General features: G+C 40.7%; 1 protein-coding gene across 5 annotated transcripts in view; it reads left to right on the top strand.

Moving 5' to 3' along the window:
• The first annotated feature begins 7,518 nt into the window (after positions 1-7,518).
• PHF3 (PHD finger protein 3) overlaps positions 7,519-25,861 on the top strand; it is a 73,280-nt gene continuing 54,937 nt past the window's right edge. Inside the window, exons 1-2 of one of the 5 annotated variants that reach the window (XM_084753493.1) lie at positions 7,519-7,839; positions 19,718-19,986. In XM_084753493.1, coding sequence (XP_084609619.1) covers positions 19,743-19,986 — 244 coding nt within the window. In that variant the 5' untranslated portion in view covers positions 7,519-7,839; positions 19,718-19,742. Of the gene's footprint in view, positions 7,840-8,313; positions 8,467-19,717; positions 19,987-25,861 lie in introns of those variants that run through there. The other 4 variants (XM_084753491.1, XM_084753490.1, XM_084753492.1 and 1 more) reach the window with 4 other exon arrangements.

Below are 25,861 nucleotides of genomic sequence, written 5' to 3'. Positions count from 1 at the left end.
CCATGAAATAGGGTTGCAGACAAAGGCAGTTCTATTTAGCCTAGAAGCAAGGCTGGGCCATAATCCTTAAGAGCTGCAGACAGTGGCTTCTGCAAGCCAGGCCTTATACCAGAGAAGTTCCACAACCACCCTAAACACCGCTAGTCACTGCCTGTGGAAATTATTTCAGGTTCCAGCCATAACACCCAGCATGGTGATGCATGCTTATTATAATCCTGTTACTTGAGAAGCCAGGACAGGAGGATCACATGTCTAAGGCAGCCTGGGATACACAGTGGGAATGTGTCTCAAAACAACTCTACAGGGTATCTACTGCGTTAAATGAAGGCACTGGTCTCACTCTTCAAGCTCCCATTTTGTGGTACATCACAGATGTAGGAGCAGTCATTTTTTTATTTTAGATTCTCTCTTTAAAGATATAATCAGGAAGTGGTATCTTGCCTGGCATCACATGCTTAGAGGCAAGCACTTCGGTCGTCTCATGACACACTTTTTTTTTTTTTTGGTTCTCTTATAGTTTGATTCTTAGATACTCCTATCCCAGAGCTCAAGTGATAACACTTGGTTACCAGATGATGGGTATGGGTTTTGGGTAGAAGACTTGATTCTCACAGCTCTGACCTAAGGACATTGATTAATTCCTTGACAAGTTTATAACAGATGACATTCTTAGGAGGTGGCCTAGCTATTGGCTTCAGAGATAGCATTTGAAAGAACTATGCATGGGCAAGCTAGGTCATATTTATCTCCCTGAGGCATTAACCCTCCAGCTCTCATTTTGAGGCTGCATTGCCTAGAAGGTGTATGCTCCCCTCCTGCACACTGGCAGAGTTCCTGTTAAGTTACCTCTTTACTTCTGTACTATCTTGGGAAACGGTGAAGAGGGAAGCAAGAGCAACCTTAAAGGCTTTGACTACTACATCGAGTCCAGAGCGTGCTAGGGTGGTGAGTGCCTAGCTGCAACCCCAGTGCTCCGGAGGCTGCAACAGTAGGACCTTGAGCTTGGGGATATTGGGAGCTACCTCACAGTAAGGTCCTCAAAAACAAAACACAGAGACATAATATGAAGAAATGTATTCTTAATGGACTTTATGTTTTGAAAAAACGATGGAGTGTTTAAGTAGGAGGAAGTAATATCATCACTGAGGTTGTCATAGAGGGACACTATAAAACATTATTTAAAGTTTAGTTATTTTAGCGGTGGTGCAATGGCTGCTCTTGGTAAACAAGTTGACTGCATCTGGGATTAACTAAAACCCAAGCTTCCATTTTCATCTATGATTGAATTATTTGAGGTTAAAGACCCACTGTATTTTTTTTTTGAGCTGAGAATAGTCACCTTAAATTTAGCCACACCTTCTGTGGTAGCCTGTATAAAGCATGTGGAAGAAGGAAGTGTTCACTCTGCCTGGTTACCCTTACTCTTCCTGGCCAGTTCATTCTTTCACTGCTGTTGGAGTCTCGTTCTTCAGCATTCCTTCAGATGCTGAAGACCAGCTGAGGCATCCAGCCTTGTGGACTGGAGAACTACTGGATTCTGGGACTTTTATTTAGTTACAGACATTGTTGGATTGGCTGGATGACAGCCTGCAAGCCATTCTGTTATCTATATATTTATAATATATATATATATATATATATATATATATATATATATATATATATATATATTCTATTAGTTCTATTCCTCTAGAGAACCCTGACTAACACAGTTGGCAATATGTGCAATTTAGATAGCAAAGCTCTCATAGTCACTGAAGTGCACCAACTTTTCTGCTACCTTTTCATATTTGAAGGCAGCCTCACCATCAGACACTGAGACTGTCCTGGGAATTATGAAGGCTGAAGAAAACACAAGCATTTGTCTTTGTGACAACTAATGTCACACCAGGCTGCAAGTTAAGTGTTGACTGCTTATCACTCCCAGTCTTCTGAGCTCCTTCAGGGTGGAAATAACTGTGTCTATTCCTGTGTGTGTGTGTGTGTGTGTGTGTGTGTGTGTGTGTGTGTGAAGATAAACAAGCAAATAAAAAGACGTTGTGGATAAGTGGGGAGGGTGAGTTATGTAGAGGAAGATGGCCTTATGATTGAAGTCTTTTATTTTATTTTATTTTTGAGTTTTTTGAGACGGGGTTTCTCGGTGTAGTAGTCTTGGCTGGCCTGGATTCCACCTACCTGTGCCTCCCTGAGGGCTGATATTAAATGTGTGTGTTACCACACCCAGGGCAAGCCTTTAATCCCAGCATTCAGGAGGCAGAGGCAGGTGAATCTCTGTGAGTTCAAGGCCATTGTGGTCTACAAATCCAGTGTGGAACAGCCAGGACTGTTTACAAAGTCCTGGGGTCCACAGAGGCTTATTTTATTATTTGATCTAGCTTTCTTAGCTACTCTTTCCTGACCCCTGGTATGTGATGGCAATTATTCATTCTTGAATGGGGGAGGGCACTTCCTTTTACTCATTAATTATGTTGAAAGCTCATATGGCTAGCCATGTTTGAGAGAAAAGTGAATGCATGGCTGGAAGAAAGTTCTAGAAAGTGTTATCTAGAGAAAATTTTACCGCACAAATGTACATTTTGTTTTTGTTTTTGTTTTATTTTGTTTTGTTTTCTCCAAGACAGAGTTTCTCTGTAGACCCACTGGCCTCGAACTCACAGAGATCCACCTGCCTCTGCCTCCTGAGTGTTGGGATTAAAGGCTTGCATAACCAACACCTGGCAAATGCTATGCTTTTAAAATACTTCATTTATTTTGCAGGAAAAGGAGAGGCTTGTTTGCCATAGCATTTGTGTGGAGGCCAGGGGCCAATTTGCAGGAGTTGGTTTTCTTCTACTACAGCAGTCCTCAACTTTGTAACTTTTAAATTATCTCACATTTATACCCCAAACAAAACAAAACAAAACAAAAAACAAAACAGGAGGAGCCAAAGGGTGGTGGCACAGGTCTTTAATCCCAGCATTTGGAGAGGTAGAGGCAGAGGAGGCCAGACTGGTCTATAAAGTGAGCTCCAGGACAGCCAAGGCTACACAGAGAAGCCCTGCCTGGAAAGAAGACAAACAAACAAAAAACCAGGAGGCATAAACTGAAGTCAAAACCTGCTAGTTTAGGGAGGTAACTTTATTTTCCAAACTATACAAAATATCTATTTACAGGCCCGATTGTACAACTAGCTCTTTAGAAATCGCTGTGTCATTCTACCCAGCTAGGCTACTTTTCTCCTGGGCTCCTCCAAACCCACCAGGCTTCCTTAGCTCTCTTTCCTAGAATTATGTTTTACCTTTGACCTGCCCTCTGCTTCTCTGCTGTTCCTTCCAGCCTAAAGAGAGGGTCTTCATCTCTTGGCCAGAGCTCCTTCCAAGAATCTAAGCAGAGAGAGAGAGAGAGAGAGAGAGAGAGAGAGAGACAGAGAGAGACAGAGAGAGACAGAGAGAGACAGAGAGAGACAGAGAGAGAGAGAGATTGATTACAAGTTTAATATCTTATAAAAAGAAGTCTCTAGGTCTCAACAGGGTGAGTAATGTCACTGTCATGGAAGTCAGTAGGAAGTTAGAACCATTTCACCTTTACAGTAAGGCAGCTCAAGGCCACCCAGCTGACTTTGTCTCCAGTCATAGACCAAAGACTGCAAGACCTTTCCCAAGCAACTTGCCTTAGACCAGGCAGGGATTTTCCATTCTTCAGCATGCTTATCCACGTAGGCTTTTAGATACACGAACCTAACTGCAACTGACAAATGCAATATCTACTTAGGCTTTTATATTTCGCTAACAATTAGGTTTTCTATGTCCAACAGTCAAATATCTTGTAACAGAACTTTCGTAATGATGCAACTCTTTTTTTGTTGTTTTTGTTTTTGTTTTCGAGACAGGGTTTTTCTGTGTAGCCTTGCCTGTCCTGGACTCGCTTTGTAGACCAGGCTGGCCTTGAACTCACAGCGACCCATCTACCTCTGCCTTCCAAGTGCTGGGATTAAAGGTGTGTGCCACCACTGCCCAGCTGATGCAAATATTTAATACAGTTCATGTTGTGGTGACCTCCAACCATCACATTATTTGTTGCTATTTCATAACTGTAATTGTGTTATTGTTATGAATGGTAATGTAAATATTTTGGAGTTAGAAGTTTGCCAACGGGGTCTTGAACCATCGTTTTACTATGTAGACCACCACAGGGATGGAACAAGGTGGTCAAACTTGGTCTTTCCTGCCAAGCCATCTGTTGCCAGCCCCAAATGCCAAATTAATTATATGTTCATTGTGGGCAACTCAAACATTTTCCTTTTTTAACTACTTGACTGAACTGATACTGTAGACCAGTGTTTCAGTGATGGTGACCACTTTTCATGTCAAACCTGATTTTAAAGATCTTACTTTTATTTATACGCGTGTCTCTGTGTGGCTGTGTGTCCATGAGTACAGGTGCCCACAAAGCCAGAAAAGAGTGTTAGACCTTTGGAGCTGGAATTACGGGCAATGGTGGCTGTCTGCTGTGGGTGTTGGGCCTTGAACTCTAGTCTTCCTCTGGAAGAGCAGCAAACGGTCTTACTCATGGATACATCTCTCCAGCTTCCAGCAAACTTTTAAAAAGAGTTGAGTCCTACCTTTGTATAGTCCTCAGTGATGGGTAGCCCTGGGTGCAGGTAGACCTTGGGAAGTCCCAGCTGCTGCCCGAGAGAGAGAGAGAGAGAGAGAGAGAGAGAGAGAGAGAGAGAGAGAGAGAGAGAGAGAGAGATGGAGAGAGTCCAAATGGCAAGATGCTGGCAGAGAGTACAGGGTCTGGGACTTGTGACCCGATGCTTCTGTGTTATGGCACCAAGACATAGGAAAATTGACAGCAGCGTTCTGAGTACCCAGCCTTGCCTAGACTCCCTTGCGTACCTAATTGTGCCGTGGACAGAGGTCGGCAAGAAGAGGAAAACCAGAGCAGAGCTCACCGTAGAATGAGAGCTTTGGTGGCAGGAGGACCACAGGTGTGGTGACCCCCAGAGGCCTCACAGAGCTCCAGGATTCAGGACAGGACCCCAAACAGGACAGCCAACAACTGCTTGCAGGGGCTTGTTCTATCTATGGCAACAGCGTGTTGGACAAACACAGCTTTCTTTTGCCTAAGGCTGGGCAAACCCAGTCCCCTGCCTACACAGCAGCTCAGCTGCTCAAGAGGCGGTAGATGAGGCCCACAGGGCTGCTTAACTCGGCAAGCAAAACTGATTTGACATCCGTATTGTATATATCCCGTCTTGCATGGCTTTATTTCAGGTGGACTTTGTTTTTCTTGGTCCATGTTTTGCAAGATCCATATTGTGTCATTCCCGCCCCCACCCCATAATTTTTGGTTGAAATAAATACACACACTATTGGTTTTGTGTTGTTCTTCTACTAAATTCTTTTTTTTCCCCAAGTTGGATTTTTAATGCTACCAGCATTATCTGATTTTTTTCTCACAAGTGTTTAGAAGGACCTGTTGGGCGTTGAAACCATTCCTCGGGCTCTTTTTTCTTGTAAATTGTGACTTGGGTAAATGACAAATACTCTTACTTACCTTTAGAAGCCACAAGCAAAGCCTAGTAGGGGACAATGTGGATTTGGATACTTGATTGAAATAGCAGACGCAAACACCATGCTTTGTGTCAATGCTGCTGATTTGTTTTGGATCAGAAATATTTGTTGTGTGGATGTGACAAAAAAATGCTTATTTTGTGTTTTGTCCTAAATTTACAAAAATTTCTCTGAAGATCTGCTGCTTCTGCCGCTGGATTGAAACTCACAGAGTTCCACCTGACTTTGCCTTCTCAGTGCCGGGAACAAATGCGTGTACCACCACTGCCAGGCTAAGTTTTCCTCAATTTTTAATATTCTTCTTTTTTTTAACATTGAAGGAGAAGAGTTAGAATAATATTTCTTTTGCAATTCCTTCCTGAACAACTCAAGTGAAAGTTTCTGATTACTCATTTCCATATTTCTTTCTTTCTCTTTCCTTTTTTAAAAACTAAAATTAAAATTTTTGAGACAAGGTTTCTCGGCGTGGCCTTGGCTGTCCTGGACTCATTTTGAAGACCAGGCTGGGCTCAAACTCACCGAGATCTGCCTGCCTCTGCCTCCCCAGTGCTGGGCTCAATCTTTCTTAAATCTTTCTTAAAAACAAAACACCCCAAAATCGCTTAAAAAATACTGTGAAACTAGGACTTGAGGGATTGATGACTTACAGCAGGAGATGGCATTCTAGAATTTCACCAGAATCAGGACAACCTAAGCCTCTTGGTAGAGTGTTTGCTTTCAGCAGTGAAGTTACTCGAAGTCAGGGTAAAGCGCAGGTCACTACATGCCCTAGGCTTGTTTTACCTACTGCTGATCTTACAGCGTGAAGTGCGCTTTCAGTGAGGTTTATCTTAACAAAAGTTTTAAAAGGAAGAGTGCAGGCCTCCGGCATGGTGCTCTGCAGGCTTGGGCAACGCAGTAATTGTTTTGGAGGAAGGAAGACACAATTGTGGTCTTTAAGGAGCTCATTTTGGTTACGGTGTCTGACAGGCAGCAGACCACTAGCACTTAACTGAGGGCTGAGATGGCATAAACAAACTGATGTGGAGTCACAGTGTTTGTTCTTTGGACTTCTACATGCCATTAAAAAGTGAGAGACTCAAAAAAAAAAAAAAGTGAGAGACTCCAGGGGTTTACTTCATTGGTGGTTTACCTATTGATATCTTGGAAAAAATTAAAATTAAGAAAAAAATTAAAAAATAATAAAAAATAACAGCAAGTACCAGTGCAAGTCACAAACGTTATGATAGATTCTGCAACAAAATAATGAAGACAATTTGAAATCTTTTCCTCCACCGACAGAGCCCTGATCTGGACTCACTTTGTTGGCAGGCTAGTCTCAAACACAGAGACCTGCCTGCCTCTGCCTCCCGAGTGCTGGGATCAAAGGCGGGCGCTACCACGCCCAGCCAAGTTTGAAAAATTTAAGTGTATTTAACCAGTTCTCTGTAAGGTGACAAGAAATTCTGACACACGCTATTGGGAAGAGGAATGGAGCATCTCTGAAAGGTAACATGGAGTGAGGGTCTTCCAAGGACTGCGAGTCATATTTTGAAGAGTAATTTTTGGCATCCAGGAATGGTTTGTTTATTTTTGTTTGTTTTTTAGAGACAAGGTGTCTCACTTGCTAGCCTTGGCTGGCCTAGAACTCTTGAATATTTGAATGCCTCCAGCACAGTGATAAACCACGCCTAGCCCCCAAGAATGCTTCTTGAACGAGGCAAAAGGAGTTCTGAGATGGTCTCAGTTAATCGGCTGCAGGGTCAGGCCATCGCCGTCCGGAATACTCAGGCGTAATACTCAGTTGGATTTTCAACTCGCACCCAGAAAGTAAAAGCAGCAGGCCTGGGAGGAAAGGGGGTCGGCTCAGCCTTCACTGTCGGTTGCCGTGCAAATCCGGCGAGGCAGCCAGCGTAGCTACAGAGGCCCTAGCGCGCAGGCGCGGCGCACGCAGCCCCGGGACCCCGGAACGGTAAACAGTGGCGTCACGTGACCGGCCCCGCTCCAGCTCCCGCGCCGCCGCCGTCGCACGCCGATGGCTGCGGGCTCTCGCCTCCCCGCACAGGCTCCACGAGGCGAGCGACCCCAGGGCTCAGGGAGGCAGCGGCTGCAGCTCGGACGGGGTGGGCGGCGCGCAGGCCAGCCGTAGAGTGTCGTCACCGCGGCGGCGCGGGGGCCCGGGAGCCCCGAGCCGAGGCAGCAACGCCGACGCCCTGCGCGCACCCCCTCCGCGGCCCCCTCCTCCGCGGCCCCGCGGCCTCCATCTTCCTCTGGCTGCCGGTGGCAGCGCTCGTCTGCGGAGCGGGTGAGTGGCGGCGCCGGCCGCGACGGGCACTCGGTGGCCTACTCCCTCCCCCCCTCCGGTCACGGCACGCGGACCTCCCCAACCCCCTTCTCGCGCGCGCAGCAGCCGCCCGCTCCTCCCGGGCCGTTCGGCCTGGGGGGAGGGGGGCCCTCCGCGGCTTGCCCCGCCCCGGCCCGGCCTGGCTCGGCCTGCCCCGCCGTTTGGACCGCGAGCCCGGAGCGGCGGTGGCGGCGCGGCCTCTGCGCGACCGCCGGGCCCCGGCTCTCGCCCGTGAGCGTGCCGGGTCTCCGCCGCCGCCGCCGCGCGGGCGGGAGGGAGGGCGGGCGAGCGGGCGGGAGGGCGGCGCGGGCCAGGCCGGGTTCCAAGGCCCCGGGGTCCGGCGCGGTGGCCGGCTCGCGGAGCCTGGCGACAGGCCGGGGACCCCTGGCGAGGCCGATCCGCGCCCGAGGTCGGTCCGGGGCCCCCGCGTCGGGGGGAGTCTGCGGACCTCCGGGGAACGCGCGCTTTTGTGCGGGGCACCCAGAGGGGTGGGCTAGCTCCTTCCTTTTTGCCTAGTTTGAAATGGGAAGCCCGGAGAGTCCTGCTTGCCGAGAGGACGTGTAATTTAATGAACCCACTAGTCGATAAGTACGTGTTAATGGTGCTAAATAACTGATCATCTGACACACGGGGCGGGGGCGGGGGCCCAGGGAGAGGAGAAAGTGGTGTAGCACGGTCCTGCCCGAGGCTCTTTTCCCTCTGATGGCCCTTTCCCCTGTCTTTGGGTAGCTAAATGGCCCTTCCTAGACGTTGTGTTTCGAATGTTTGTTTATTATTGCTATTGACTAATCATTAGTAGAGCGTGATTGTGGTTTGAGGGAAGTGGCAACGCTCCTTTAATGTCTTCCCCGATGTTAGTCTTCATCCTCTGGACAGGTCTTTTTTAAAAAAGGGTCGAAGAACCGAGACTTTGCCCGCATTATGAATTTTGCTAACCATATTTTACGCTAAAATTTGACAAATGATCACAGCAAATTATGGTGCTCTGTTTGGTTAGTGTGTTGGGTTCAAACTTTGTCCTGTGTTTTCAGTTTCCAAACCTGCATCTCAGTTCTTGCCTTTTTACAAATTCTTGTGTTTGGTATTTTGAAAATGTAGACGATGTGTTTGTTATAGAAAAGAGACACATGAAAGAAACAGAACGTGTTCGGTTGTACCAGCCGTATGCTTTTCATTTATAGTGCTATTTCAGAGCACAGAAGATGTTGAGAGAAAAACCAATTATTTCAAGTAGTAACCCTTAGCATTTGATATACTTGGATCTTATTTTTTTTCTCCCCACTGTTCTCTTTGCTGGTCATTTATATTCATAGTGATTCGTCCCTTCATCATCATTACCATTATCACTTATTTAAAAATTTCAGTGACAGGAACAGAATTTGAGCAGGGCGTTGAGGGGTCATCATTGCTCTGTTGAAACTGCACATTTAGATAATTCATTAGTAGCAGAATGACTTGTTGCGTAGTGAAATGGGCCATTTAAAAAAGAGTCAAGACCGGAAATGTTAAGCTTTATTTTATTGTTGTACTAGTGATATGTCAAGATGATAAATGGCGTAGTCGTGGGACCGGAAGTTTTCTCCTGTCCCTTGTACGCTTTGTGGGTGTTTTTTTTTCTTTTTCTTTCTTTCTTTTTTGGTTTTTCGAGACAGGGTTTCTCTGTGAAGCCTTGGCTGTCCTGGACTCTTTTTGTAGACCAGGCTGGCCTCGAACTCACAAGTGATCGGCCTCTGCCTCCCCAATGCTGGGATTAAAGGCGTGCGCCACCACGCCAGGCACATAGGTGTTTCTTGAAGAGCATGATGAGTGGTCTAGTTTGTTACAGTGCTCTTGCATCCTAGTGGGAAAACGGTGAGCTTATTATGTATTACACCAAATTAGTAACATATGTATAAGCTTATGTGCTCCTGTGTGCTATATATTCTCATATGTCATAATAGAAAAATGGTCTATAAAATGCAGGTAGAATTGTATAGTGGATGTAAACATGTTTTTGGTTTGGTCTTAAGTGTGGGATGTGAGACAGGCTTGTGTGAGGGAGTGTGGTGGCTACCCTTTCTATTAAAGAAAAACCCTTTTCTCTAACATTAATCAACTATGCACAGTAAGGATAACTATGAGAATTATCAGGTAAAATTATATTTACAATATCCAGTTCATTTGTATTTAACAATCTTGGAGAAAGTATTCCACTGTCTAACCTATCTTACTGAGCCCTATCCTAATGCCCAAAGTTTTCCTAAATCACTTTCTTATCATAACTTATATTTATCAACATAAAAACATATTTACATCCACTATATAAAAAGTTTAAAGCCAAAAGAATTGGGTTAAGTTAATAATTTTAGGATAAGAGACATTGAAACTTTTAATAACAAAGCTACATTATTAAAACTTAAAACTTATATTCAGTTTTGGAGTCAGGTAAGAAAAGTTTGAGAGCCTCTGATCTATATATTATTGGCAAGATTTGAAAGGTAGCAAGTGACAGTTTGCTGTAAAATCATCTTAAGAGTTAAGATTTTGGAGAATTGTACATGTGGACGGGCATATCCACACAGACACACAGACTCACAGACTCAGACATGCATGTATACACAGAGACATGCATTGAACTGTGTAGCACAGGAAAGCGCTACAATGGAGGGCTCTGCTGTTATCCTTTATGGTCCCCGAGAGAGCAAAGTGAACTTGCAACCCCCCAAAACAACAACATCAAAAACCCAACCCAAAACAAGAAAAATAAAATGGAGAAGTGGAAGACCACGTTTTGAGGCAGGAAAATAGTAACTCATACTCTGCCAGGTATGTCCACAGAAGCTTCAAAAATGTGGCTGAAGATAGCTGCGACTGGGGTCCAACACAGGTGGAAACTGAAAGAAAAAAAAGTTATCTGTGTAGTAGGTGGCATACTTAGAAAAGCTGCTGTATGAAAACGAGACCCACAGTTTCAGGTTTTAGATGTCTTAGGTAATAACTCGTTTCCTCTGCAAGGTAATAAATACACTGTTTGCTTTTGTGATGTACTTTCCTTTTTTTTTTTTTTTTTTTTTTTTGAGGGTTTTGTTTGTTTATTTGTTTTTTTTTTTTTTGAGATGAGATTTTTCATTGTAGCCTTAGGTGTCCTGGAACTCACTCTGTAGACCAGGCTAACTTTGAACGCACAGAGAACCAGCTCTCTCCGCTCTCAGTGTGCTGGGATCAAAGGTGTGTGCCACCACTGCCCGGCACATTTTGATTTCTTAAAAGTTCACTTTTGAAGAAAATCTAGATTAAGTTCTATTATTTCCTTTAATGTACTTTTTGCTTTTTTAATTTTTTAGAATGTTCTTTTTCTCTTTTAATAATTCAGTTTCAAGATGTTAATATTTCTTATAGTGCTGAATATATTCATTATCTGTCATTATCAAGACTTTTTTTTGACAAATGGATGCTAGCTTGGAATAAAACAATCTTGCACTCAGTACTCAACCCCTCCATGTGTGGGAGTGCATCTTCTGAGAATTGTGGGATACCTTTATAGAAATAGGAGATCTTATTTTTTATAAACTACAAAAATGACTTGTGAACTATTAAAAACTTAGGATACTGTTACAGTTTTGAAAATGGGAAAGAAAAATAATTTGTTGTTTGCTTACATGTAATAGGACATAGGAGAGCACTGATTGGATTAAAGTATCTGAAACAGAGTGCTCTGAGGGATTGTAGTTTTGGCTGAAAACCACGATTTAAAGACATTAAATAGGAAATCAGTGTATTAAAATTTAAGAAGGGAATTCAAGTGTTAGGAAAGCATTGTATGAATCGCCAAGTGTCATTCAGTATGTGTTTAAGCTTAGACAGTTCTTTGTCAGAAATAATTATTTGGAGCAGAGCTTCACCACATAACCTTGGCTGGCCTGAATTTCAGTATGAACTCACTCTCCTGTGGGATTCACTAATGGTGGGCACCCTCCACGCCTGGCTAAGGAATTACTTTTTTTGTTTGTTTTGTTTTGTTTTTCAAGACAAGATTTTTTTGTAGTCCTGGCTGTCCTGGACTGGCTTTGTAGACCAGGGTGGCCTCGGAGCTTACAGAGATCCACCTGTCTCTGCCTCTGGGGTGCTGAGATTAAAGGTGAGCGCCACCACACCCAGCAGGAATTAACATTTTTGACCATTTATAGAGTGAAGGGGCCTTAAAAAAAAAAAAAAGTCTGAGACTTGAGTATTACCCAGAATTTTTAAATCTGTTGGTATAATCTTAAGTATATCGGTTTTGAATGGCATGGTAGGTGATATAGAAGGGCTAAGCATAATACTGTAATCCATAATTTTTGTGGAGAGGACATGTGGAACAAAATGGTGAAAATACATTGCAAAGTTTTTAGCTGGTAAGTTTACTTTCCCTCCAAATGACGTGTTCATACACATTAAGGTTAGCCATATTATTATTTTTTGTGTGTGTGTACATTGTGGCTATGTACATATTTCCTGATTTATTTTGAAAGAAAAGTGAGGTATATGTTTAGCAGTTTTACAGATTTTGTGTATTAAAGTTATAAAATATCTGTTATGTAAGGATTGAATGCATAAAAAAATTAGAAATGCTGGCTCAGAAATCTACTGACTGTATTGTAATTTAAGGATATTGGGTATGTGACCTTTGGAAAATTACACAACTATTTGAGTTTTCATTTGCTCTTCTGTAGAAGAAACATAATAACAGCACCTACTTTGTAGGGCTTGATAGTAAGGGCCACCTGTATCTTGGTCTGTTAGTACTCATGCTCTGATAGTTCTGTACCTGACTCAAAAGTCTACTGCTGCTGAATGCTACTTAGAATACGAAATAACTGTGGATTTTAAAATGAGCATTTTCCTTTTGCTACTTTGGCTAGTCCAGTTCTCATTGTCCAGGTTCAGCTTTTACCTGCAAGTTATTTTTCTAAGTTGGTTTTCTTTTGTCTTTGGCAGGGTGCTATTTATTTATTTTCTTTTGCTGGAAAAATTCACAAAGACTTCATGATCCTTGTTTTCCTTTGAGATTTTTCTGGTAGATTCTAACTCATGAAACTGGAACAGAATTTGAAGTGTAGGACAGTTATTTGTAGAATTGTACCTAAATATTTCACAGTTTTCGTTGACTTTCTTACATGGATAACCCAGTATGCATCTATAGTTTTTACAATTTTTAAAATAATTTAAAACTGCATGTATGTCTGTGCACATGTGTACCTGATTCCTATAGAGTGCAGAAGAGAGCCTCATCTCCCTTGAGGCTGTTCTAAAGGTGTGGGTTCTAAACAAGGATGTGGGTGCTGGGAACTGAACCTGGGCTCTTTGTGAGAGTAGCCAGAGTTCAGTGATATTAACTACGGAACTCCCTCCAGTCCTTATCTGTAATGCTTTTATACTAGTCTTAAAGAAATAACCTTGATGTCATACAAGTGAGCTTAAAACTACTCTTGTGCTGAACACTAGTTGTAACTTGTAAGGTGTAGCACATTTCTTGTGATTGATAACAGTTGTACTTGCCTGTTACTGTGATTGTGAGGATTAAATAACACAGTGCCAGTGAGCTACTTGTTACAGCATCCCGAATAGTAAACATTCACCAAATGTAATTTTATAAAAACTATATTGGGCAGTGGTAATATTAAATCTTGAAAGAACTATTTCTCTGGGTTCAGCTTTTTGCTCCATTGCCTACTCTTGCAAGCAGTTTTATATTCTTTGCTAATCAATTCTGAAAAGTCGAGATTAAAATACAGAGTTCTTTCGGTCTGGAGGAGCATTTCTTGGCCCATACTGTTGAGTGTTTCTTCCTTTCCCCTCCTCCCAATTTTATAGTGTTTTAATAGATACTTGTGACACTTTTCCAACTGTGATGACAGGAAAGTTATCTAACCATAGCCAAATTTTTTTGGAGTGGGTATAGTTGCCCCCATTTAAGAATAATTTGGTCCTGACTGAAGACACCTGGAATTCCCAGCATTGGGAGGCAGAGGCAGGAGGACTTACTTGGCCAGTCTCAGGTACAAGAGACCTTGTCTCATACCCAAGGTGTGAGGAAGAGTTGGGATGCTTGTGCAGCTTGGCGTTAGGTTAGAATATATTAAGTTTTATGTTTTCCTGCTAATAGTAGTTGTACTTTTTTCTAAAGCTGCCTGTTAGAAATTTGTTCTTGTTTAACGTACCTGATCAAACTGGTTGATTTTAAAGTTTAAATCAAATTTAAATAGGTTAAACTATTATGTCAGGGCTGGAAGGTATCAAGTATGGTCGCCTTGTTCTAGGTCTTTGCCTGGATTTCTCTTACACATGATCGATCACGCTTTCTCTTTAGGTTTTCGTTAAAATGTTATTTTAGTACTGAGACCTTCACTAGTATACGTATAAAATGCTCCTTTCCAGTTACTATTACCATGAATCAAATTTTTATAGGCTTTTGTAATGTCCTTATGTTTCAGTTACTTTTTTATTGTTGTGACAAAACACCTTGACCAAGGCAGCTTTATAAAAGAAAGCATTTGACTTGAGTCCATGATGGCAGAGAAAAAGGCATGGCTGAAGGAGCAGCTGTATTCAAAAGCAGGGGCCAGGAAGGGGCCAGAGAGTGAAAGAGTTAGGAACTGGGAATGGTTTGCACTCTTGAAACATGAAGCCCACCCTCGGTGACATCTCCTTCAGCAAGGCCTTACCTAATCCTCTCCGGAGACCAGGTAGTCAAGCAGTCAAGCCAGTGGGGGTATTCTCATTTAAACAGCCAGCCATATCTTGTATATTTTTTAAATTCTTCATGTCACCTGTTACATGTTTAGATGAAGTTCATTACATAGTCTTCAATTTATTTTTAGGCCTTTGGGTTTTTAAAAAAATGACTGAGGTTCTTGTACCAGGCTAGCTGGGAGCTTGATATTTAGCTACAGCTAGCTTTGAATTCTATTATTATTATTATTATTATTATTATTATTATTATTATTATTATTATTATTATATTTTTTAAAGATTTATTTATTATGTATATAATGTTCTGCCTGCATGTATACCTATCCTCCAGGAGAGAGCACCAGTTCTTATTATAGATGGTAAGGAGTTACTATGTGGTTGCCAGGAATTGAACTCATGACCTCTGGAACAGCAGTCAGTTCTCTTAACCTCTAAGCCATCTCTCCAGCCTTGAACTCTAGTCTCCTTTTCCTCCTTAGTGCTAGAATTACAAGCATGCCCCCACACCCAGCTATCTCTTGGTTTCTTTAACTTTGATACTGGTGATACTGCTAGGCCTAAAAAAAAGTAATAGAGGATGAAATCTACTTTATATAGCTTTGCTTTAATTTCTGTTGGAGACCTTTTTTGATATATTTGGTATTGAGATAGAACTCTACCACTCTGTGTCTCCAGAGTCTCACTGACCTGCCTGGCTTGAACACAGAATCATTTTTTAGCCCAGGCAGGGTTTGAGTTTATAGTTATCTTGTGCTGCCTGCCTAAGGAGGTGGGATTATAACCTGCGCCACTAGGTTCAGTGCAGTTTAAAATGAGACATCTAAAATCTAATGGTAAACCCAGTTTTTTAATTTTTAATTTTTGGTGGTTGTTGCTGGTTTGTTTTGTTTTGTTTTGGGACAGGGTTTTTCTGTGTAGCCTTGGTTGTCCTGTAGACCAGGCTGTCCTTGAACTCACAGAGATCTGCCTGCCTCTGCCTCCCTGAGTGCTGGGATTACAGGCATGTGTCACCTTGACTGGATTTGAAGTAATTTTTCGACCTCGTTTTTAAAAATTCATTCATATTATATCTCAATTGTTATCCCATCCCTTGTATCCTCCCATTCCTCCTTCCCTCCCTCCCATTTTCCCCTTACTCCCTTCCCCTATGACTGTTCCTGAGGGGGATTTCCTCCCCCTGTATATGCTCATAGGGTATCAAGTCACTTTTTGGTAGCCTGCTATCCTTCCTCTGAGTGCCACCAGGTCTCCCCCTCCAGGGGACATGGTCAAATATGGGGCACCAGAGTTCATGTGAAAATCAGTCCCCACTCTCCACTCAACTGTGGAGACTGTCCTGTCCATTGGTTAGATCTAGTTAGGGGTTTGAAGTTTACTGCACATTGTCCTTGGCTGGTGCCATAGTTTGAGGAGAACCCCTGGGCCCAGATTCACCTGTCATAATGTTCTTTTTGTAGGTTTCTAGGACCCTCTGGATCCTTCTATTTCTCCATTCTCCCATAATTCTCTCACCTAGAGTTCCAAAAGGATGTCTTCCCCTCTATCCACTTTTCTGATATGTGAAGATTTTCATAGCATGTGCCCACTTTGTAATCCGCCCCCCCCCCCATTCTATTCATACCTGAAACAGATAGTTATATATTTGGTTTTATTTAATGTAATCTAAATTTAACTGGAGTCTAATTTTCAAAGTTAAATTAAGTGTTTTAAAATTGGAAATATCATTGGTTCAAATTAAGTTTTGCATACAACATCAGTTAGTACCTATATTTTCAGTTATTTTATGAGTCTTTATAAATGGTTCAGTAGAATGGAACATAACTGTTCATAATTAGTACCATTTTTCTTCTCCTGGCCTACCCTCTGAACTTTTAGGATTCAGGTCACATACCTACTTACCTCCTGAGTTTTTACCTGTTAGAAGGTCCTATTAGCAGCCTTCCAATATTGATAGTCTGTTGCTATTTATATCTTATTGTATTTGTGTGTCTGTAATTTGTCTTGGATTATGAGTCCCTTAAATTTGAGTCAGTGGTTGGTTTCCCTTTGTAGTAGATATTTAGAAAGTCTGTGAGAAAATGAATGGTTTGAATTAAGATTATTCAATTCTGTGACAACTGTGTGTATTTTTTTGTTTATAAACAGTAGGTACTGTGAATCCAGAAATCATTTCAGATTTTAGCATGTATAATCTCAAATTATTGATAATGATTTAATTGTATGCATTCCATAAGCCCTTTTAAATAGATCTGTGTTTTGCTTAAAATAATAAATGTAAGGAACTATTTAAGTAAAACTTTGGTGTAAGAGACAGAAATTTGTATTAAGCAGCTATATAATTATCAAAGATATGGAAAATAACTTTTTAATTACACCTGCTTGTCTTTGTCTTTTACATTACTTAGTATCTCCAATATTCTCTTAAATTTTAAAGCTGTTTTAGTTTGGAGTATTTTTAGACTCATAGGAAAGCTGCAAAGTAGGATAAGAGTTTATCCATACCCTGTAATAGCTTTAATCCATTTCCCCTGATCACTGACTTCAGATGTAATATTAGTGCCACTCTCAGAGCAAACAGAAAACTGTAAACTGAAGTACATACATGGTTCAGATTGTACCAGCTTCCCCACCATCTCTGTTTTCTGTTCTGCAGCCAGACCATATTGCACTTAGATTCATGTGTCTGCTTTAAGTTAGTTAATATTTCTGTAATTAACGTTTGTTTCCTGTGGCGCTTGCTGGACATAGTGCTAGAACCAAACTTGTGTTTCCTGCAAGAGCAGCACGTGCTTTAGCTGACCGCTGAAAGCTAGATCCCTATCCCTAGCAGGGCTTGCTCTTGACACTTCGTGCTTCGTATCTGAAGCCAAGTTCTTAGATTACTCTGTACTTGTGATAAATGTTCCTTTCAACATAACTTGAATGTTGCCTGGCTGTCCACTATTTTTGCTTTTTTTTTTCATATTGAATTGTGTGCAAATCTAATAGGACCCACATTTTTAAAAAAAGCAGCTTCATTAATTTATATAAATTTCCCTTAAAATATGTTCCACAGAGTACTAGTATTGTGGTATTTCCTATGGAAATTGTTTTTTTTTTTTGTAACCCATAAATTTGACGATCTTTGTATTTTTTTAAAGATTTATTTATTATATATACCATGTTTTGCCTACATGTACAACTGCACACCAGAAGAGGGCACCAGATCTCATTATAGATGGTTGAGAGCCACCATGTGGTTGCTGGGAATTGAACTCAGGACCTTTGGAAGAACAGGAAGTGCTCTCAACCTCTGAGCCATCTCTCTAGCCCAAATTTGACCTGTCTTAAAGACTTCAATATGCTTAATATCTACCCCCCCCCCCCCCCCCCCCGTCTCAAATTGCTCCCCTTTGGTGTGGGAACTGTGTTGAAAAGAGTCTTACTGGCCCAGGCTGGTTTCAGGCTCTTCTTTATGTATCCAAGGATGGCCTTGAACTCATGATCTTCTGTTAGAAGAATGATGAGATATTTCTGAAACTATTACAATGTTAAGATTTAGGACATTCCCGCCATTTCTTAAAGTTTCCATTTATTCTTCAGAGTCATTCTTCCCATCTTGAGTCCCAGGAAATCACTACTTGGCTGGGAAATTGTTTTTAAATAGCCTTCAGTGAGTCAAGTCTTTCTGGCTCCTAAGCTCAGCATTAAGGGTGAATAGGTATTAGGCATGGTTTGAGGAGCTGGGTGACTTTAAGGAAAACTTTTACATTATTTAAAGGCATTTTCCTCGTAAAAAAAAAAGTATATTGTCAGATTCTTTTAATCACTGAAATTAAGTTATACACATGAATGTGAAATATTTCCCAAAGAATTTCATATAATATATATTCATTAGCTGTATACTGGAACTCCACACTGCCTCCTTTTTTAGATAGTATTTTAGCTTGTGGCCCAGGCTTGCCTCAAGCTCCTGATCCTCCTGAGTTCCAGGATCATAGGTGTACAGCATCACACCAGCTTTCCCTTTTTCTAAGGAGGATGTACTTAAGCCCGGTGAAGAAAGTTTTGGTAGATTTAAGTTACTGTAAAAGGCTTTGAAAAAGCTGGACATTAAAAAAAAAAAAAGCTGGGTGTGGTTGCATACGCCTTTGATTTCAGCACTTAGGAGACACAGACAGGCAGATGTGAGTTCGAGGCTAGCCCACTTGGCCTACAAAGTGAGTTCGAGGATAGCCAGGGCTACACCGAGAAAACCTGTCTCAAAAAATGAAAAAGGAGTGGGGCTTTGAAAATAAGAAGCACAAGATACTCTAGGTGATCAGTATGGTTTTCTAACTGGTTCAGTTTTGTCTAAAACTTTTTGTAAAAATAATTCAGGTTTTGATAATTAAGGCTTCTTGAAAGCTGCTTGGAATACCTTTTGCTGAATGGTAGTGTGTAGGGACAATTTGGGTAGACTAATTAAACTTCTGTATCAGCCACATATAACTCACTAATACACATTTCAGTATATGTTGTGATTGTTTTCTTGTCATTTATCTTGTTTTCTCCTAAAAGAAGACCTTGGGAGAAATGTGTGTATGCGCACAACTTCGTGTGCGTTTATAAACTTGTGGCTGTTGGGTTTAGTTAATAGTTTCTTTGACTCTATAGAACAAACTTGTCTCTGTGTTATGTGTGAATAATTATAATACTCTGTAAATACAACAAGGCTATGGTTTTTAGTAGTTATGAGACCATGATTTAAGTAATTGAATTTTAGCTATTTTATATGGTTTTACTGTAAAAGCATTGTTTGGTTCTTTATGAAAATGTTATGGGTAAAAACATACAGTTTTTATGGTTTAAACCATGTAATTCTTTCAGAAATGTCAAATTAATGGACTATATAATTATTTTTCTAAAAAAATAATGAATTGAGTAAACATTTTGTAGGGTTTCTGGCAAAATAATATTCTACATGCATGATAAAGGTTATTCAGTAAAAATTTGTTCCACATTTCCAAATGTATATTCTAAACAGTGAGGGTTAAAAAAAACAAACTCAGAAGTGTTCTTAGATTCAAAATTATTAAAATAATTTGGTAGTAGGTGATTTTCAATTGATAGCTTTATTTCTTATGGTATTTTTTTTGTCTTTCTATAGGGTTGAAAGACACACAGAAGTCTTCATGGATATAGTTGATACATTTAATCATTTAATTCCTACTGAACACTTAGATGATGCCCTATTTCTAGGATCCAACCTGGAGAATGAAGTCTGTGAGGATTTTAGTACAAGTCAGAATGTCTTAGAGGACTCGCTGAAGAACATGCTCAGCGATAAGGACCCTATGCTAGGATCTGCAAGTAACCAGTTCTGTTTGCCTGTTTTGGATAGCAATGATCCCAATTTCCAGATGCCTTGTACAACAGGTAACTCTTACTTTTTTTTTTTTTTTAAGTCTGCAATTTAAAATAAAGACTTTCCAGCAGCATCTTTTTTCCTTTTCTTTTTTAAAAATGAGTGTAGTGGATTTAGGGTTCTTTCCTTAAAATCTAGAGTCTCTTTTCCAGGCATCAGTAATAGAGAATTTCACTTAAATTTTCTTCCAAGCAGTGTATAGAGTTATTTTCAAGATGGTGTGGATGTAGGTAGAGTGACCATGTCATTTGTCACATGAGATGGGATGTTTGTGAAGACAATAGGGGTTGCTGTTACAAACATTAACATGAAAATTGGGACTCACGATAGAAATAAAGGTTGCCTGGCAAATGGGACACTGTCACATAGGGTTGCTAGAGTCAGGAGTGAAGGCTGAATTGACCTTCAGCTTTCATAATGTACTTGGTTCAAATTACAGATTCTTTAATATTCTATATGTCTGTTTCAGAACCAGACAATGAACCCTAGACTATGCTGTCCCCTAGAGTAACCATTAGCTATGTGTAATTATTACTCCAAATTAATTTAGCTACAGTTGAGATGTGCTAAAAAATGTACATTAATGTTTGCATATTTGTTATGAAAGAGGATTGCAAAGTATTCCATGAACTTCATTATGGTTAAAGCAATTTTTTGAAGATACTTGCTTAAGTAAGTTATGACAAGTTTGTCTATTTTTCACTAAATTATTTTTATGAGTCTGTCTGGGTCTCAAGTGTTGCCTCAGGCTGGCCTCCACCTCCTGGACTCATGCAGTCCTTTTGCCTGAGTAGATTTCTGTGCTTGGCTATTTTTTCTACTGCTACTTATTTGTTTATTTACTGAGATTGAACCCAAGGCCTTGCACATGCCAGGCAAATAACCCGTCATTAGTCAGATATAAGCCTAGCCTGTTGTTTTACTTGAACTTGAACTTCTGAAATCACTCATGTGGCTTGAACTGTTGGAAAGCACAGCTTTCCTGTCAGGCTGAGGTACTTTTAATGAGAAGTGTCTTTGGAATTGGGTATAAGGGTGAATGCCTGTAATCCCAGCACTTGGGAAGCTCAAACAGGAGGATTTTGAGTTCATGGCCAGCCTGGGTAACATATCAAGACCCTTTCTCAGTGTCAGGGGAAACGTAAAGGATGGGCACACCTGACTATTCCCCAGAGTAACTCACAGGTTTGTGTGATACTGGTTGCTAATGACTTCAGACTGCTCCTGACATATGTTTTCAGTATGTTTACTATTTCTTTTTAATATTTTTTGTCCAGTATTTTAAATTTCAATAGTAACTGAAGGTTTGGATGTCTGGATTGCTGTTGGCTCAGATCATGCTGCCTGAAGACCTCAACACTGGTTTCTAGGACTCTGCTTTCAATCACTCCTTAATAATGAAGTGTTTTGAACTGACATGTTGTTAATGGTGTATCTCTGAAATAATTTATATTGTGGTGTTATCAGTAGGTCAGTTTGTTACTTGTATTATCAAACGTTCTAAAATTTTACACTTGTTTTGTGTATGTGTTGTGCCTGTGTCTGAGTAGTTGTATATATCTTTACTGTTAAGTACTTTGTCCGCACACTGTTGGCTAGTTTAGTCTACATTCAGAAAAAACATTTCATACCTGTGCACTTGTTGGAATTACAGTCATCACTGATATGTTTTGAAGGGTCTGGAACCAGAATGATTAGCATCTTGCTTGACACTTTCACTTAGAAAATTCTGGATCATTAGTAATCCTAGTATTTCTGCTGGCTATTTGAAATATCTTTTTAAATGATAGTTTCTGTTGATGTAAACGTTTTTACTTATGTAAAAAGGCCTCAGTTTTAGTGACTGTTTCTTTTCTAAAGACTTAAAATTCCTTTATTGAAATACTTTTGAGGATTGTTTATTAACACTTGTTAATAATTCTGAGTGGAAATGTTCTCATTAATGCGTTGGCTGTAATTGCCTGAGGTGTATAGTCAGTGAACTTTCTGTATCCATATGTGTATGATATAAATGCTCTTTAAGACATGGAAGAGACTCTGAAGGACACTAACAGGGATGCTAAAGCTCCTCTGTTTGGGATTGTTTCACTTTCAGTGTTTGCTAGTCAGTTAGGAGAGAGGATTCCTGATTCTTTTTGTCCTTTAAGATAGTTGGTTCAGTTAGAAGCCCACTCATTTTCTAATGGCTCATTTAAAATTTTTTATTTTGGTATAATACTATATTTCAGAAAGTTTCAAAGAAGAAATCTTATTGTAATCTAATGAAAATACTTTGTGGAAAGTAACTTTTCCAGCTAATGATAAATTTCTTCAGGTTTTTTGTTATAAACATGGCAGTTTCTATCCAGATGTTCGTACCTGGCTCCATAGGTTTTTACTGATGGTCTTGACCAGAGTTAAGCAAAGAAATGTATTTCTTTTTCTTTTTTTATACTATAAAATTAGCAAGTGGAATAAGTGGAATAATCTCCTTTTCTCTGTTCTGTATAACCTGGTTGTTTCTGTAGTTGTTGAGAGGTTTCTTTTGTTATTAGCAGAATTGGGTGGCTTGTATTGTATGTTTGTTGTCTGTAGAAACTCATGCCTGTACTCTCAATACTTGAAAGGCTGAGACAGGAAGATTGTCAGGAGGCCCATGCTCATAGAGAGGACCCCCTGCTCAGATGAGGACCATAGGCAGCACAGTCTCCCTGTGAGCCCCATAATATGGGGAGTAGGGGCTACCTCTGACATGGACCCTGTTGCCCACTCATTGATCACTTTCCCCAGTGGGCTGCCCAGTCCACAGAGGAAAAGGAGGCAGGCTGTCTTGATGAGACTTGATAGGCTGAGTCAGATGGTAGGGAAGGAGGGCTCCCCTTTCTGAGGACTAGGGGAAGGAGGGGAGGGGGGAAAGGAAGGGAGGGAGGGGTCTATAGTTGGGATGTAAAGTGAATAAAAACAAACTTAGTGTATTAAAAAAAAAGCCTGAAACCATAACAATAACTTGGTAGTAAACATAAGTAAGATAATTAGGTAAATAGCCACACCTTCTTTGGACTCTGTTCTTTAATAAACTGTCCCTTGAAGGTTTAAAAAAAAAAGAGTTCCATGCTAGATCAGCCTAGATAGTGAGTTCCAGTCCAGTTTGGAGCAGAGTAAGACCTCGTTCATCAGACTTCATTTGTGCTGCTTTCCTTCTGCACAGAGTACTGTGGTCTGTAGTGACTTACAAGTTTTTTACCAGGAGTATATTTTACTACCATTTCCGGCAGTTTCTTTTTAAAAATTAACATAATCTTGCATATTCATAGGTTAGTGTGTTTCAATACTTATATACAGTATATGATGATCAAATCCATCCCCTTAAAGATTAACTTGTGTTGACAATTTCTCATTACTAATCATATTCTGTCTGTGTATTTAGCATCATTTTTATTTACTTCTACATCTTTTCTGTTTTGCCTTTTTAGAAATTTGTTTTAGAGTTTTGCTTTTTTGACATGCACTGCCATGTTTTCTTTGTCTGGAAATTTAATTGTGAAAGTTGTTAAGATCTTTAAATGCATTTTGTATATAACATTTTAAAATGGCATTCTATTGTAAATAGGGACAGTAGTTTTTCTCTGAATTTATTTTTCCTTTCCAGTAGCGTTGGGAACATTCCCCAAGTGTTGGGTTATTTTGTTGTTCATCTTTTGATGGTGAGTAGGAAATGTAGTGGTTTACTATGGAATGTGGATTGTTAGCCACATCCTCTGCAGTTGCTTGGGGGAAACACTAAATAGCAGGTTGAGAAGCATTTACTAGTAAGTTGTATCTGTACTGTCACCCTCCTCTTTAGTTTAAGGTTAGGGAGAGGCATTTATTTCTTTACTAGTCAGTGCTTGGATACTGTAATGAAGTTGAGGCAATACCTATTTTATTCAAAGTGTAGGTGTTAATTGTCTCCCTGGACAAAAAGAGCCTACACGTAGTATTGTTTAACCAGGTATATCTTGGTATCATATTCTGACCATGTTGATATAAAATTAGTCATCACACCAAGATACCAGACTTGCCAAACATTAGCTTACTCCTAAATTACTGCTTTGTACTTGTTGTTAGGAAAGTAATTTCAGCCTCAAGTTTTGGGGCAGTGTTTTCACAGTGAGCTTGCAGGCAGAAGCAGCGTATGAAGAAAGACTCTAGTTCTTTTTTCACAGAGGATGTCTATGAAGGGAGGTGATGAATGCTTACTGCTTTGGTGTTAATGTACCAGGTGGTGGGTAGAAGTGGTTTACTGGCCATATCTCATTACATCTTCGGGATACCTTAAAAGCTGTAGCTATATTCATAGTAATTATATCGGTTACATTCTGTTGCTGTGGTAATGTGCCAGGACCAAGAGCAATTTAAGGAAGAAGAGATTTATTTTGGCTTACAGTTCTAGAGTGCTGGCGTCCATAATGATAGGGACGCATAGGGAAGGCATGGCAGTTGAGGGTTAGTGTAGGATACTGGCTTATCATTGTCAGTTGCACACAGGAGGCAGAGAGAACAGAAGGAGGGGGAGATTAAACCCTCAACGTCTGCCCCAGTGATGTACTTTGTCCAGCAAGTTTTTTTTTAAAGATTTATTTATTTTATTTATTGTATGTGAATGCTTTATCTGCAGAAGAGGGCATCAGATCACATTATAGATGGTTGTGAGCTACCTTCTGGTTCCTGGGAATTGAACTCAGGACCTTTGGAAGAGCTTTTAACCACTGAGCCATCTCTCCAGCCCCCAGCAAGTGTGTCCCCTGTCCTGTGCCCCCCCAACCCCCCTCTCCCCGAGACAGGGTTTCTCTGTGTAGCCTTGGCTGGCCTGGACTTGCTTTGTAGATCAGGCTGGCCTTGAACTTACAGAGAGCCACCTGCCTCTGCCTCTGCCTCCCAAGTGCTGGGATTAAAGGCATGTGCCACCACTGCCCAGCTATTTTTTATTTTTTAAAAGATTTTGTTTATTTTATGTATGAGTGCTTTATCTGGCTGTATGCCAGAAGAGGGCATCAGATTCCAGTACAGTTGGTTCTGAGCCACCATGTGCTTGCTGGGGATTGAACTCAGCACCCCTGGAATAGCAGACAGTGCTCTTATCCACTAAACCATCTCTCCAGCCCCACTACAGCAGTTATTAACAGGCTTCTTCTATATGGTTAGTTTCCCAAGTTCATTAATAAAAAAGCCACAGTACTAAGATTGGAATAGCACCTTAAGTTTTCAGCTGCTTATGTAGTTGAGTGCTCTTGAAATCAGGGATCTAAAGCTGGTTCTCAGATTTCATTTAGCTTTAATTTCGGTTAGGGTGAAGTTTTTTAAAATTAATTATTTATTTATTTAAAAAATTTCCTCCTCACAGACAGGGTTTTTCTGTGTAGCCTTTGCTGTTCTAGATTCACTTTGTAAAACAGGCTGGCCTCGAACTCACAGTGATCTGCCTACATCTGCCTACTAAGTGCTGGGATTAAAGGAGTGCACCACCATGCCCTGCTAGGGTGAAGTGTTAAAAAGTTTTTTAGAAGGATAAAGAGGCTAAAAAAATTTTAATGACTGGGTTTAGGGGAGATTTATTAGAGTCTGCAATGGCTTATAATTATTAAGACCGAGGGTGTTCAAAGGTGGGTTGGGGAGGAGAGACATAAACAGAACAATTGGCTAGTGATTCAGTTAATTGTGCAAATAGATGCTCTTAAATACATGCAGTGAATAAGTACCAGTGGATAGAAGTATATGACAAGCTGTCCTAAATATTGTGTGTCAGGCAGCTATTATTTCAGGGTAGAATTCACTTAGCTACAAGGAAAAGAAAATCACCTTTGCCCCCGTTTATTTTTTACTCAGGTATAGCTTAACCAATCCTTCTCTCTTATTCATACTTACACA

The sequence above is a fragment of the Acomys minous genome, assembly GCF_964271855.1.
Source record: "Acomys minous genome assembly, chromosome: 13".
In the NCBI taxonomy this organism is placed as follows: domain Eukaryota; kingdom Metazoa; phylum Chordata; class Mammalia; order Rodentia; family Muridae; genus Acomys; species Acomys minous.
This window is presented reverse-complemented; position numbering and strand designations above follow the sequence as displayed.